The sequence below is a fragment of the Chelon labrosus genome (genome assembly GCF_963514085.1).
Source record: "Chelon labrosus genome assembly, chromosome: 2".
Classification (NCBI taxonomy): Eukaryota; Metazoa; Chordata; class Actinopteri; order Mugiliformes; family Mugilidae; genus Chelon; species Chelon labrosus.
The window spans coordinates 23433044-23449250 of NC_140338.1; the positions used below are offsets into that span (position 1 = coordinate 23433044).

General features: G+C 43.1%; 2 protein-coding genes across 4 annotated transcripts; both read right to left on the minus strand.

Annotated features, from left to right (window-relative positions):
* Positions 1 to 581: 581 nt before the first annotated feature.
* On the minus strand, positions 582 to 11614 carry LOC311507246 (nocturnin-like). 3 transcript variants are annotated; one of them, XM_084571519.1, is made up of 6 exons: positions 11497 to 11614; positions 6795 to 6937; positions 2898 to 3025; positions 2638 to 2812; positions 1594 to 1925; positions 582 to 1513 (listed from the first exon to the last, which is right to left on the minus strand). In XM_084571519.1, exons 2-6 carry the CDS (start codon positions 6805 to 6807, stop codon positions 992 to 994), a joined length of 1170 nt encoding a protein of 389 aa, XP_084427645.1. In that variant the 5' UTR covers positions 6808 to 6937; positions 11497 to 11614; the 3' UTR covers positions 582 to 991. The 3 variants fall into 3 exon arrangements, with proteins under 3 accessions (XP_084427645.1, XP_084427646.1, XP_084427644.1); XM_084571520.1 differs by lacking the exon at positions 6795 to 6937 and having other exon boundaries at positions 11497 to 11603; XM_084571518.1 differs by lacking the exons at positions 6795 to 6937; positions 11497 to 11614 and adding an exon at positions 4657 to 5748.
* Positions 11615 to 12716: 1102 nt separating this feature from the next.
* On the minus strand, positions 12717 to 15134 carry ccdc175 (coiled-coil domain containing 175). The gene has a single exon (XM_084571507.1). It carries the CDS (start codon positions 15123 to 15125, stop codon positions 12822 to 12824), a length of 2304 nt encoding a protein of 767 aa, XP_084427633.1. The 5' UTR covers positions 15126 to 15134; the 3' UTR covers positions 12717 to 12821.
* Between the last annotated feature and the right edge of the window lie 1073 nt (positions 15135 to 16207).

Genomic DNA, 16207 nt, shown 5'->3' on the forward strand with positions numbered 1-16207 from the left:
GAGTTCCTGAACCATTGTTGCTTCGTGGCAGGGAGCATTATCCTGCTGAAAAAGGCCGCAGTCATCAGAGAATGCTGTTTCCATCAAAAGGTGTACATGGTCTGCAACAGTTCTTAGGTCGGTGGTATGTGTCAAAGTAACATCCACATGAATGGCAGGAACCAACCGATGTCTCCCATCAGAACATTGCTCTAAACCTCATACAATGTCATAAACCTTTACACATAATGTAAAAGAAACAAGGCCACTGTGGTCCGGTTCTCATGATTAGATGTTTTAGTCAGTGGACTGGGGTCAGCATGGACACAATAGATGTCTTAATGTTATGGCCGATGGCGCACTTGGAAAAAGTAAACCTGAATGGCAGAAACCCCAGACGTTTTATATTATTTTAAGTGTCCAGCCATCCAGTTTGAGTTTACAACCTTAAACTGTCTACTTTGTGGGACATTCAAAAACTGTTGGTGTACGACTGTAAGTTACAAAGCACACGCAGTGTATCGCTTTAAATGATAGTGGCTCTTTTTTTTTTAGCCTTTAAGACTCAGTATGGTCTCTCAAAACTTGCACACATAAAATAATTAGTTCCAGAAACAACCTTTTAATTCACACACACATAATGGAACTTGATAGATGTCAATCAGAAAGCCTTATTTTCGGTCTGTGGTACATTCACAATATGAAGCACAACGCCAACTACAAGAACACACACATATATATATATATATTTTTTTTTTTTTAAAGTACAGTTCTGTGTGGTTTGAGTACAGATGAAAGTACACGACAGTAGCCAGGTGTAGAGTATAGGGAGGTAGACCATGTTCGTTGCTGCGTCTTCAGACACATTTACTAAACTCTCTACGCTGTCCATTTCTTGGCCTCTTCACCGTTTTGCTCGCACATAGCGTCACGTCTTCGCGCTTCACGGTTGGAGTGAAGTAAACCTATAGTCTATAGCGTCGTCATTGTGTGCTGGCTCACAACAGCCCTTTCACTCCTTCTCCTTAAAGCTGAAGTCACAGACCAGAGAGAGATGGTCAGATGGATAGCTAAAAGACGGAAGCCTGTTTGGCCCAATCTGTTCCTCTGTGGGCATGTCCAAAACTGCATCCACTCTCAGTGTGTCCTGGCTGTACCAGATGTAGTCCAGAGTGGTGCAGCATTCCCCCGTTGGCCGAATCTTCCATGTTGTGTATTCTGGCTCTGTTAAACCGTCCTGGCTGAGCTTCTTATAGGCTGACTCCAAACCAAGAGGCGACGTAGTGAAACGACGATACACCTCTTCGGTTGGGACTGCGTTGAAGTCCCCACATATAAGCAGATTAACGTCCGCGGTGGGGTCACCCGCAGGACCGCCGCCGTGTTTCTGGACCAGAGTCTGGAGCTGCCGAAGGAGGTCTGAGCCCTGAGCGCTGCGGAGCCACTCCCAGCCAGAACGAGCTTTTAGATGGGTCACAGCAACGCAAACGTACCTTCCTGTACTCCGACAACGCAGCATCGTCACCACTGAAACCTGTGCCAAGAGACCACAGTGTCAGATGTGCTTGAGCAGCTTTTTTTTTTTTTTATGTAAAGAAGTTCATTTGTACCCACCTGATTGGTTGGAATCCTCATGGCAGAGAGTCGTAAGCTCACGCTGTCCAGGAGCTCGAACCGCGACTGGTCGAAGAACAGCGCACAGCCGTCCGGGCCGTTGTTTCCCTCCACATCCAGACACGGAGACCAGGGCTTCGGGCAGAAGTTGCTGCTGTAACCCAAGCCAGCCAAGACCGGCTGGAAGGTGTCATAGTAGTGATCGACTTCCTGCAGGCACAGGATGTGAGGCCGGTAGGTGAGGACTTCCTCTAAGATCAGGTACTTCCTTCGGGCCCAGCTGAGTGCTTCCAGGGGACACCGGACAAAACTGTCAAGTCCTTCACCCAGAGCTGAAGGACAAGAGAAAGCAGGAGATCTTAAGTATGTGGTGTAAAACAAGTCACATGAACCATGAAACTAAATGCTGATCAGCCAACAACGATAAGAATATTCACTTCATCTGTGGAGTCGTCAGAATATTTCTGCTCTTAGGTCTATGACATGAACTTGCATCTCCACCACACAATCTATTCACAGTCAAGTCACATTCAAGTTAGATATTCTGAGTGCTGCTAACGCCATTAATCTCAGAATAGACTGATGAATTTGTTCTTTTAAATCAATCTATTTTCTTGACCACCTGGGGGCAGCATAAAAAACCCAGGACTGAGGTATGTACTGTATATTTCACCTTTTGATAATGTATTAGCAAACGCTCACTGGCCAGTTTATTAGGTACCTCAGTGAAAGTGAATCGACTGTAATATAATGGTCCTGCACCAAATCCTACGTCGTGATTGTTCTAATGTTAAGTGGATGTTGAAACAGCATCAGAAAGATCTAAATGGTCGTAGAGCTGAGGAGATGTGAATAGTTGAATCGCTTTCATTAGCTGATCAATCGTTAATATAAAACCATTAAGTAGTGCGGGTTTAATTTGCATGAATAAGATGCGGCACTTGTATCCTCATAAATCACAGCCCCATCCACAATGATCGGTCGTCTCTTGAGGCATCTGCGCCGACAGTCTGTGGTGATGTGACACAGTCTTAAACGGTTTACCTTGGGCCAGTATGTTCCACTGCATCACCCTGATAGGGCTGCTGGGGGCACCGTCTCCATCACTGAGATGAACAAACGTCCTGTGGAAGCGAGGCGGTCGATCTCTGAGGGCCTCCTTACACTGTCGGAGCAGCTCCACTGTATCGGGGGGACGCACGGAGGACCCCTTCTGATCCTGAAAGATATAATGTTTGACATTGAGAGATTACACTGGTACATCTTATAGACAAGTGCAGTCTTAACAGAAGAGAAAGACCCACCTGGAATAAATCTGGATCCAGGTTTGTGTCTGCAGGCTGTTGGGACGGCGGGAGGGGGAGAGGAGAGCTGCCGAGGGTCTGAGTCAGGGTGCTGTACAGCCGGGTGGCACCTCCACCCATCGGAAACACTGGTGAGGAGAGAAATAGTAAACACAAGGAGGATGAGGTGTCCGATATGGTAAAGATGATCTCTGGCGAGCAGAGAGTTTATTTACTGTTCTTTTGCCTTCATCTCAGCTTGATAAAGAAGGATGTGACCACCTCAGGAAGCAAACAGCTGACTGTGACACAAAGCGCTGATTTTTGAATTCACACGTTAACTGCCTCTGACCCGTGTCACATAATGACCACATGGCTGCAAGCTCAGTTCGCTTTTTGTCCCTCAAAAACATCTGCTGGCTCACCTGTGAGCTGCATCACTAATGCAGCCTAAAAATAGCAAGGGGGCTTCCCTGTGATCACCACAGACTGAAAACAAACATTTTCCAGTTAATGGTCTCCAAAGTCAAATTCAGCATTTGTGGGATATGCTGGACAAACAAGTGTGATTAATGGACGCCCCACCTCACAGGACGTATAAGATCTGCTGCTGCAGTTCCCACAGCGCACCTGCGGCGGTCTACTGGGGTCTATGCTTCAACATATTAGGGCTGTTTTGGCTGCAAGAGTGAGACCTAAACAAAGTTGGACATATTATTATGGCTGACTGGTGTAAGTCTAACATTCACTCTCTTTTAGCTCTGTTTTGATCTCCATCAGCTCCTCTATCTGTCCATTTAGCTGCCAAATCCCACGGTCTACGGCATCTTCACATTGCATCATTTGATCTTCAGTGTAAACTTTTTTTTTATCAGAGCAGCTTTAAATGGCCTGAATAAACTCTCGAGCTCTAAGGGGAGGCAACTTTCAATCTTAAATCATAGATTGCAGAGGTCACACCCTGCTTATAATAAGCACTGTTGAATGCATGAGCACACCAACTGTTTTTTTAGTTCATGCCTTTATGTGTATTTAACTTGGACTGGGTTTGTGACAACTTTGAACTGCAGCAGGTCAAACCAAAGTAGGTCAAACTGATTGTTGTTCTGTTAAGAGACTGGAAACAGTCCAATTCTCAAAGCAGCAGACAATAAACAATATTAACCAAATGATCATTTTAAATTACATTTTACAAACATCATTAAATCTCCAGACGTTTTAAGTTATACCGAGACCATTCCACCACATAGCTCGGTAATCTATTTCTTTAATTTTCTGAAGGCAGATCTATCTCCACCAGTTTTGTGCCAGCTAGCGGTCCTCCATAGATAATTTATACAAATTATATGATGGTACGCCTCAGCTAATTTCAACAATGTGAATAAAAATGTGCATCTTATATATGAACATACTCTAGACTGACCTCTGCAGCACTACAAGAGCCATCCTTACACATAAAACAAACTGCACTGGAATGAACCCGAGACAGCGCTGTCGCCAGTACAAACATTATACCATATAATAATAATAATAATAATAATAATAATAATAGGTACAGTTTTATTATTATAATTATATTTTTGTTTGTCGATGTGAACAATAATATATATTATTATAAGGGCTGTCAAAGTTAACGCGTTAACGCAAATTCCCTTTAAACGGCGCAATTAACGCACGCACGTTTTTAGGGATTATGAACCTCCGCTCGACCCGTAGGCAGGGAAATCAGGAAGCGATTCAAACAGCAGTAACGCAGTGGAGAAAGCAAGCAGAAACAAACCTCTTTCAGCAGAAATGGTAAAAGGAAAGGGCGTTTTGAACGGCAGCTTCAGCTTCAAAGTCCTGCCAGATGGCTCTCTGGACAAGAGCAAAGTGATTTGCATTTACTGTCGATGTGAAATGAGTTACCATCGGAGTACGTCGAGTCTCAAATACCACTTGCAGGCAAAGCACACCGCTCATACAAAGAGCTCTCGCCCCCCACGGCAACGGGAAACCATACGCATTTGGGATAGTCTGCAACGAAAACGTCTGGACAACTCTGTAGGTAAGCGTATCGCGTCACTTCCTGTTCGTGCACTTCCGGTTCTTGCACCGTACGGCGCTGTTGTTTTGCAGGATGTCGCCTTTATATCACGAATCTCTGCGTATAGTCGATAAATACATTACATTAACTCATTTTAAAGCCTTACTCTGAGTCTCTTACATCCACTTAGGAAAACTCTGTCCCACTCTTGAGTTTTTAACCGAATTGTGACTGAGTGCTCAGGACAGACAGTCATTATAATAGGTGACTTTAACATCCACGTAGATGTCATCAGTGACAGCCTCAGCTCTTCATTTACTTCACTATTAGACTTAATCGTCTTCCCTCAGAATATAAACAGATTAAGTCATTGTTTTAATCACACTTTAGAGATTGTCCTGGCTTACGGCAGAGAAGCTGAAGATCTGATATGTACTCATAACCCTGTTTTGCAGCTCCAAAGAAAATTCATTACAGTAGATGGTTATCTGATATGGATATAAGGAGGTTATTCTTTATTATTTACGTCATTGTTAGGTGCCAATATTAGTGATATTATCGTATTTAATAATATAGTTTCTCTGGATTGCCTTACTGTGGTCTCCAGTACTACTGTGAGAAACCTTAGTGTTATATTTGACCAGGATATGTCCTTTAATTTGCACACAATGCAAGTGACCAGGACTGCCTCTTTCACTTGCGTAATATCGTCAAAATTAGGAACGTCCTGTTTCAAATTGATGCTGACAAACTAGTTCATGCATTTTTGTCTTCCAGACTGGATTACTGTAATTCATTACTGTCTGGCTGTCCAGATAGCCCTTTAAAAGCCTCCGATTGATTAAAATGCTGCAGCGAGAGCATTGACTGGAATCAGAGATCATATTACTCCAGTTTTAGCTCGTTGTAGCAGCTCCTACACTCGTCTTCACTGGCTCCCTGTAAAATCCAGAATAGAATTTAAAATCCTCCTCCTTACATGCAAGGCCCTTAAAGGCCTCCATTATATCTTAAAGATCTCATACCATATCATCTTAGAAGATTACTTTGATATTACAGTTCAGGCTTACTTGTGGTTCCTGGAGTTTCAAAACGTTGAATGGGAGGTATAACCTTCAGCTATCAGACAACTTTCTTGTGGAACCAGTTTCCCGTTTGGGTTTCTTATCTCTTGCTATCCATGTGTTACTACTGTATAGCATGTTATTAGCGGTGTGTCCCTCTCTCCATCTCCTATTTCTTTTTCCTGTCTCTCTATCCGGCCAAGCAGATGGTTCTCCCTTAATGATTAGGGTTCTGCTCTTCCTGTTAAAAGGAGGTTTTTCGTGCCACTGTCAGTGTTTGCTCTGGGGCTTTCATGCTCTGGGTTCTGTAAAGCGTCTTGTGACAAGTTGTTGTTGACGCAATATGACTACAACTGAACTGAATACAAGCAACAGACTTTCAACAGCAACAGAAAGCTGGGTGGCTGGCTTATTCTGGAGAATATGCTGGACAGTAGTTGTCATTGTTTTGGATTATTTAATTAAGAATAACATACATTTGCATAAAGCAGTCACATTTGTCCACTCCCATGTTTTTAGTAAGTGAGTAATAAAAGAATAAATGAAAAATATCCATTAAGTTACATTTAGAACCAATACAAAAATATGTGTTTAATTTGTCTTGATCAAGCATTGACTATAGAAATCATGCTATTAATTATTAATACAGATACTAGTTTACCCACATACATGCCTGTATTAGATAGTGTAGGTAACTAAATTCACACAGAATATACAAAACCAAAGTCATCTCAACCTTTTCTTGATATGATTTAGCAACTAACTACAGTATATCAGCCTCTGAAACCCCTTCTATCTACATTAGGAAAAAGAAGAGCTGCCTCTTACCCATGGTCTCCATCACTGTCTTTTTTTGTCCGCTCTGCACTTCAGTTAAATGTCCTTAAAGCTTCCTTTTTAAAATCTCCTGTCACACGAACAGATACGTATGAATACAGACATCTGACTTCTCACTGCTGCCTATAAAGCCTCTGTGAGAGAACGAGAGAGAGAGAGAGAGATTAGCAATCATGGACGTCACCAGGCCATATGGAGTATTACAGGTCATGTGCTGCTGAGAGAGACGGCGATACACTGCGCAATCCAAACCACTGCTCTCTCGCAGTCTGATAGATTTACTATACTGACTCGGCACTTCCTCACCTCAACACAAACACAGCAAAAGTGCCTAAGCTTGGACTCACACCATTGATAAAACATCAAAATAGCAGAATCTGAAATCAGCATAGGCATGTTTCAATCTTAATCTAATCATTTACTGCTGTACAGCTGCACAACAGTGGCTGAAGGAGTGCCCCAACGTGCAATCATTTTGCAATATCAACTTCCTCTGTTTGCTCACATTTCTTTACTAACAGTATCACTAGCATTTCACAGTTCACCAATGTTACGTCAGTGTTATTTTCCAAGTAGCACACTGTACTTTTCCTGACTCATAAAACTACGGTACACTTAATCACACTGAGGTTGCATACTGTACTGTAGATATAAACTCCAACATTGGTAAGATAAACCGGTAGACGTAACAAACCCAGCCACTATTCAGCCGTTGGCGCCTAGAAGTAACTTGGCTAACATTTAGCAAGCTAACAACCGGGAAACTAATGTAATGTAAATGTGGGAAATACACAAGACTCGATAGCAAGGATAAGGATGAGCCACCATCTCCCAATGTTTCTGAAAACACCAAGGTTGTTCAGTTTGGTTTCACATCTGTTGAGCTGATACTGACTAAATTTCTGGAACATTTTGTCAGATGGACCTTTCAAAAAATATTCTAAGGCATAAGAAGTTGAGAGATTGTGTTCATGGAGCGCAGATGTTAAATCCCATCTACTTTAATACCTCTCCTGACATTTCCCTCCAGCTCCACGATCAATCCAGTGGACATTTGTGATTTTTTTAATATAGTGTCAACAAGGATGGATTACCATTCATTTTCATACCTTGTGCCATCCACAGGATGAATTACAATCACGCGTCCCCTTAATCTTCTACCTTGGTCCATCAACTGGTCTAAATTCATTTCACTACTACTTTAGTTTACTACCAAATACTCATTATGTGTTCTAATGTTAGCATTTAGCTTTTAATGACAGCTTTGTACCCTTGCCATCCTCTCCATCAGCTATGGGGTAGTCACCAGGAACAGTCTTGAAGGAGATGCCAGAGGTGTTGAGCACTTATTGGCTGTTTTGCCTCCACTCTGTGGTCCAACTCATCCTAAACTATCACAACTGGGTTTAAGTTGGGTGATTGTGAAGGCCAGGTCATCTGACGCAGCTCTCCATCACTCTCATTCTTGGTCCAATAGCCGTGGCATAGCCTGGAGTTGGGTTTGGGGTCATTGTCCTCTTGAAAATCAAATGATGGTCCCACTAAGCGCCAAAACCAGATAGGATAGCATGTTGCTGCAGTATACTGTGTTAGCCATGCTGGTTAACCACTGAATGAGAAAATGTGTCCAGACTTTTGACTGGTACTGTGTTTAACCCATCCAAGTGAACCAATTAGTCCGAAAACCCTGCTGTTTTTAATGGCAGCATTCAGAATCTTAGGTTGACTAGATGTTAGAGTGACAACACTGAATCTATATGAATGATTTTTGGGTTATATTATTCTGTGACACAGATCTTCTACCAATACAATCAAGACACTGCAGCTAATCAAGCAGTCCCAGTGTCTTGAAAGCTAGAGCAAAGCAATATCAGGTGTCTCTATCTAAATCCCTTAATCTGACAAAATGGATTCAAGGAGGGACTGTTTTCCTCCTCCACGGTGTTGCTTTGACGTCTGTTTTGCTGACGCACTGCTCACACAGCGCTGTGATAAACATCTAAAAGCCCTGCTGATTTCTGACACATGACTCATGTTTGTAGACAGACACGGCACAATACCCCCAAATGTGCCACGGCTGATTTCATGGCATTTATTGTGAATGCAGTAGAAGGAGCTCATTGATAACATGTGTGCGTATCTGAGGGCAGCGTGACTCATATCCCGTAGACAACTCCTCTCTAATAATTTAGTGCATTGCTGTGAGATGAGGACATGAGAGGGAGAGGCTCTATGTAAATATGTGAGTGTACAGTATCTGATCGGGAGAGAGTCACTATGTCCTTTAGTGGCATATTGACATTTCCACATTGAAGGGCAGCTGCCTCATTACATTACAGCGCTCGAGTTGGTCTTTTTTTGTGTGTCAGCTGAAACACTTTTTCTGTGTGAGAGTGCCACAACTAAGAGCATTTGTCTCCATGAATCATGTGTCAGATTACTATTTCTATACTCCAATCTACAATGACGGTGTCAGTTTTTTTTTCTTCATATAAAACCCATTTGAAAACAACAAACGTTGACCAAAGTGCTGCATGCAGTCTACCCTCAGAATGCCAATATGCTCATAATGACAATGCCAACATGCTTACATTTAGCATGTTAGTGTATTTGTTCACTATCTTAGCTTGGCATAGAAGCAAAGCTAACATTTGCTAATTATGACGCTGAAATTAATTGTTTGGCAGGCATGTGCTTGTAAACCCAAGTAACAGACATTATCACAAATCCTATCTGATGCCACTCTGAATGAATTGCCAAAGCAACAATTTACCTGGAGGGGACATAAAACTTCTCTTGTCTGCACCATCCTTAAACTATATGCTGCAGAAACACTGCAAATTTCCCCACTGTGGGATAAATTAAATGATCTTATCTTAACTGCTATCTAGTGGTTCTGTGGACTCGTCCACTGACCCACTTTAATGCTAACGTGGCTAATGCAGAATTAAAATATGACATTTGACATGTATTCTGCAGACAAAGTTTATTTTAAGTTTGCATCCATTTATAGCACATTTAAATGCACTGAGGAATTAAAGGAGGTTTTGAACTGGCTGTCAAAAGCGATGATGAAGTTCACCTTTCTTCCTCATCTACATTCTCATCGTACCTGAATATTCAAATACACAAATATTTCTACAACTGTATGATCATCTAAAATGAGTAAAATGTTGAAGAGCGTGATTCAGGAGAGGCCGGTTCTGTATGACAGTTCGCTCTTTGTGTGGTACCAAAGCTAACATCTGCTTATTAGCACTGAGCACAAAACAATATAATTCACTCAGTTCTCTTCTCTTAGGCCTCTTCTCGACCTAGTTTTAATCAACTGACTGCAGACTGGTCAAGTGACCCACTTTAATGTGAGCACGGCAAATAAATATGACAGATGACATGTCAGACAAAGTGTTTTTAAATTTGTCTTTAAGTTTGTGTGCACTTGAATTGTAGGAACCTTGATCAAAAACATCTCAACACTGACACATACATATGCGGACGTACATGTAAATACATGAGTGTAATGGTTGGTGGACTCCAGAGGGCACGTCACGTATGCTATCTAGTTAGTGGTATTAAATTCCTACTCTACTCTTTGACCTTAAGAGAGGCAGCCTCCTCCGCTGCACAGCAAACCGCGTGCAGTGGAGGACAACGTAGAACGCTCTTCAGTTGTAACAGTAAAGATGGAGCCAGTTTGTTTTATTTTTGAGACATACGAGCCACTTCTGCCTGTTTTGTTCACACACTGTGTCTTTTACGACGTTACAGAATTTTGGTTTATCTGTAGATAAGATAGACTTTGTTCTCAAGCTGGGATGATACTGTATATGTGTGAGAATCAATCAAAACAATGAACAACAGAACTGAGCAGCTACTTGAGCAGAAACGCATATAGAAAATGGCCTTTTAAACGGTGAGCTCTACCAGATGGCATTCTTGACAAAAACTAAAAGCTAACAAAAATGTTATCTGTATTAAGTGTCGATGTTGACTGAGCCACCATCTGAGTATATGAAATCTCAAACGCAGCCTGGAAGCACATGCAGAAAATCCTCCTCTCTCTCGCCAAAGGCAAGCAAGCCGGAGTACCCACGATGTAGCCCCATGTTTTTGGAGAAAGCTGTATCTTCGAGGTTATTCTGGAGAATATTCTGGACATTTCTCATTGTTTTGTATCACTGCACTAATAATAACTTACATTTCCATAAAGCGCAGATTCTTGTCAACTTTGATGTTGATAAGAGTAGTAAAGCCCGGAAATATATATCCTTTTATGGTACATTTAGAAGAGTAAAAGACAATCTAACGCTATCAATTGCAAATTAATACTTTTATTGAGTGACAAGCCTGTTAAAAACACAAAACTAATTGCACAAACATTGTGCCTTCAAAATTCAACCTTTACTTTAAAGTGATCGCTGTATACTCAAATATTTCAGCAGGTTTTACAGCCTCAGCTGAAGTTACAAAACAGTCGGAAAGTTCTCATATTACAACAGCAACAAAACGCTCCCATGAACAAATGTTTTGTGATGCAACGTCTCACCAGAAGAAAACAACTTGGTATCGACTTCGAGAAGACATAATAACGATATGGTAATAATGTGAAATGACTAATGAGGCAGATTCTGTTAGATGGAGGGAACAATGCAGAGAGCAAACCACAACATAAAGCTAAAGATAGAAGACTTACCTTCTTTACTGGAATGAGCGATGATCGCCTTCCAACTCCTCTGAGGCTGAGGCCTTGTTCACCACTTGCTTAATCAGTATAAACTCCAGTGTGTGTGTGTGTGTGTGTGTGACATAGAACACAGTGACGTGCCTCCACATGAATGTGAGCCTGTTCCTGTTCAGAGGGAGGTGGCAGACACTCGCTATTTGACCCTCTAACTGCAGGGCAAGGTCACAACAGAGAGAAACACGGTCCCTTCTGCCATCTGCTGGTAGGAGTCGCACAGGAAACGAGGGCTTATCGCCCCCAACTTTCATGTAGTGAAGTCTGAAATAAGAAAGTTGAGGGTTGTTAATCCTTAGGTTTGGTTTCAATTCAGTTTGGCATGATTGTTTGGTCTGGTTTAAAGTGACAGGAGACTAAGTATTATTGGAAACTGCACTGACTATCCATCCAGTCTTGTGATTGTATTTACACATCTGTGACAAGTGGTTCGGATCTTTAATTAAAAAGGATACTGGACTTGTTCTCCTCATGGTTTTATTTCAGTACATAAAAAAAAAGAAATTATGAAAAGTAGTGGCAGCAATGAGAAGACCACTATCAAAAGTTTAGTTTGTTAAATCAACCACAAGTGGGTGAAGTGAGCTTGTTTGTTTCATGTGATTTAACACCACTAGAATGTAGGTGTTATAGCAGAAAGAAATGTATGGTGTCAGTGGCAGACTTATATAATATAGCAACAAATGAAGATGCTTTTTCATTTAAAAGTGGTAGCAGTGCTTTTATAAGGGACAGAGGCATAGCACAAACATTTCAGTGAGAAACTGTTGGTGTCTAGAAGCCACTGAGTTCATCAATGTGAACTCACGACACATTGTGAGTTCACATTGCTAAAGGAATGTGGTCACAGGTGACCCAGTCTGTGCGATCGGTTCTCAGATGTGTCCTTAATGTGTCTTTGTTCCATTCACATCTGTTGTCACAGCGGCTCCATGTGATTGGATCACTCTGGACCCACGTTAATACCAGGTCTGAACAGGGCCGCTGTTTCTTTTCCACATCAGTCAGACCTATGGTAATTACTATTTATGTGAATAACTCCCACTTATGATTTTAAGTAACAACTCTCTGACCCCAGCAGTTGTGGGTAATGAAGAGGTCAGGTTTATAAACTGTTCAGTCAGTGTTGCAGGAAAGCTAAAGTGGAAGATTAATCTTTTAATACAACAGATTTATGTTGCTGCAGGTATCTTTATTGTAAATTAACACCAATCTAAAAAAAAAAGTTGAATGTACACAAGTTATCTGAAGTCATAAGTCTGACTTGCTTTGACTGTCAGCTATGCTGTTGTTTTATCTCCCAGTCGTTTGCTGAAGTCCAGCATCTGCTGGTGCAGAAGAACGCCGACATCTCCTAACTGTTGACTCCTGTTCGTCAGACGATTCAACAGAGAACTAATTGACACAAGCAGGACACCATCACTGCTCTGACAGTCCTGAGTAAGCAGCAAATTGTCTCTCCAGGCCTCCCGTAAACTCTCACACAAAGTCTCTGTGACCTGGTCAAACTGCTGACTCTCCCTCTGGCATCGGGCTTTGTGTTGCCAGGCTCTGCTTACATCCTCCGTCATCTGGCTGATGCAGAGGTGCAGTCTGCTGTTCTCCATGTTGACCTGCTCCAGTTTCACACTGTTGTTATAGATGCTCACCTCCACGGCTCTCAGCTCTGCGGCCTGCTTGTCTAGCGAGTCGATGTAGTGTGTTCGAGCTTCTTCCAGCGCGGCCTTCTTTTCCTCTTTGGGCCGAAGCAGCGAGCTGGTTTCCTCCTCCACCCTCTGAATACACAGCTCCAGCTCAGACCCCTTGGTCCTCAGCTTGTGTGTGAGCGCCTTCAGTTTCTTGTGTCTGCTTTGCTCCTCGGCCCACTTGGCTTCCACCTCCGTCAAAATCTCCTCTCTCTCTTCCACCTCCTCCTGCTTCTCCTTGTTGCTCTCCACGATGCTCTCAGTCTCTGCAGAACACCGCTCTATTTCCTGGTGGTGCATACTCTCTGTTTGTCTGTACTCCATCTCAGACTGAGACACGTGGCTCATCAGCAAATCGGCATCGACACTCTTGGGCTGCCGCCGCAGGTGAGCATCCTCTTCTTGTCGCAGCTCCTCGTATCTCCTCCTTAAGCTACTAGTACCGGACGTCATTTTCTTAACATGCTCCTCCTGCTTCCTCTTCTCATCCTCCAGGAGCTCACTGAGCTGCTTCTCCTCCTCCTCCAAATGGCCGATGTTCCTGTTCTCGTTGTCCACATTACCGGACAACTCTTGCCGATTCCTCTCAAACACACGCCTGTTGATTGTGTCTGCTTCCACCAGTTCTCCGATGTGCTTGTCCATTTCTTTGATCTCCTTGCTGTGTTTGACTATGGAGGCGATGCGCTCTTCCAGCTGCAGCTTGGACCGCTCCAGCTGCTGAGAGACTTGGAAGTGCTCTGCCTTTACCTCGGTTTCCTCGCCCTGCTGATGCTTGTGCAGCTCACAGATCTGAGCCAAGGAGTCTTGACAGAGCTGCGTTGACGCTCGACCCTCCTCTATTTTACCTTCCACTGTAGCAATTTCCTCTTGAAGCTGTCGGACTGCAAGGCTGAAAGCTTCTCCCAGGTCACTCAGCTCCTCCTTTAGCCTTTCCTCCAGTTGCCTCAGCGCTTGATGCTTTTGTTCTTCCGCCTCGAGTTGTTTCTCACGCTGGCACCGAGAAGCTGCCACTCTTTGCACGTTGCCTTCCAGCTTGGCCATGTGAATCATGAGCTCTCTCAGACTGGCATTAGTTTCTTGTCTCTTGTCGTTAACGCTGTCCAGCTCGCTTCTTGCCCTCCTGGTTGCTTGCTTCTGCTGCTTAATTTCCCCCTCTGTGTGGTCCACCTCTCTGGACAGGTTGTCTTTTTTCACGGAGAAAGCATCTTTCTCCAGCGATATGTTTAGCTGCAGTGTTTTTCTGTCCTGTTCAACAGCAGCGATGCAGGTCTTTAGCTCCTCTATCAGCTCCTGTGTTTGATCCAGTTGCATCTGCAAGCTGTATTTTAAGGTAATTTGATCATTAAGAGAGGCAACGACGGCTTCATGCTCGTCCTTTGCCTGTTCTCGCTTCGGGTGGAGTGCTTGGTTTTGGCTCAAAAGTTCTTGGTGCCTCTTCACAGCCTCTTCTTGCAGCTGAGAAGCTGCAGTGAGGTCTTTGCGCAGCTGCTCTATCTCCTCAGCATTAGACGCCCGGGCTGCGGCTACATCAGCTATTATTTCCTCGCTAATTCGTTCACGGATGTCGTTAATTTGGTGTCTCAGCTTGCTGTTTTCTATGCTTTCCACCTCTAAATGTTCATGAGCGACGCCCCTGTCCGCCTCCAGTCCGGTGACGGCAGCCGTTATCTCTGCCAGGTGGATGCTGGCTTCAGGTGCGAACGTTACTCCCTCTTCTTTCAGGAGCTTGTCCAGCTCCTTCAAGTGCTCGATAGCCACCATAACGGCGGGTAAGTAAGGAACCAAGCAGGAAGCCATGTTGATGTGTTTGAGCTCTGTTGTTGCTAACGTTTGAGTGGGGTCACCATGACAACAGCTACTACAATAGAGGGCTCTACGGCAAGCCAGAGAGGCCATAAGGTTTAAAGCAGAAGCTAACCGTTAGCTAACAGCTAACAGCGAAATAATAACGTTTTATTGTGACGAATATCGGAGCCCCTCCTTAAATTAAAACCTTTTAAATTGTCAACGAAAAGTGTGGTGCTTACCCGACAGGTGTTGCCAGTGGATGTTTAGCTCCAATCCAACCAAGATTTATGATTTAGGAAGTCAGAGGTACGAGGGGTTAACGCCAAACTGTAACAGGCGAGCCTATGTGTTGCCAGATTTGAAGATTTAAAGTAAGTCAGTACATATATAACTAACTTTGGCACCCTCCCCCTGTATTCATTATAGCGTCTTGTTATTCTTAAGTGCCCTTCACTGTCCAAAGTAAACTGCACATGACATTTTATTATATTTTGCCCGCGGCCCCAGAAACGAGTGGTGCAAAGATTTCTAAATAAATCTACGTATGTCTTTTAGTGCTGCTGCAGGTCAGTTAGTCATAATATGATGCACGTTATTTAAGCGTATGTACTTAGTTTGTTTGAAGTGTTGTCCTTGAAGGGAATTATTTTTCCTAACTGTACATCGACTTTGCGTGTCTGCAGAGAAACACAGTTACAACACCACAATAACATACGAGAGACACAACGTGAAGCATGTCACGTTCAACATGGCATCAATGAAAAACATGTGTTTCACCCTGTTGCATGGAGCTATGTCTGCAGAGTCCTTCTACACCTGACAATCCTGTACCTGTGCTCTGAGAGCTGGACAGTGAAGTGACAATTAAGTCAGTGCGTGATATTGTGTGTTATTATGATTGCAATACTAATTGATGGCATTGTAATGAGTTCTGATGACCGCGGTGTTGGGAGACCTATTATCTTGTCTGCATTGTTGGTTATATGTGTGAGTATGGACCAGTGCTATACAGGTGGAGCAGTAGAGCAAGATCGGTTGCACAGAATTTTCACATTAACTGGGTATGCAGTCTGCAAGGACAATAAGGTGAAATGCAGGAGCCACGTTAGGTCTATAGTGCAGTTGCTGGTAGTATTTAGGCGTGGTAGTATTTACTGAGCAAATATTAAATTAATCAAATTTTCAAATAC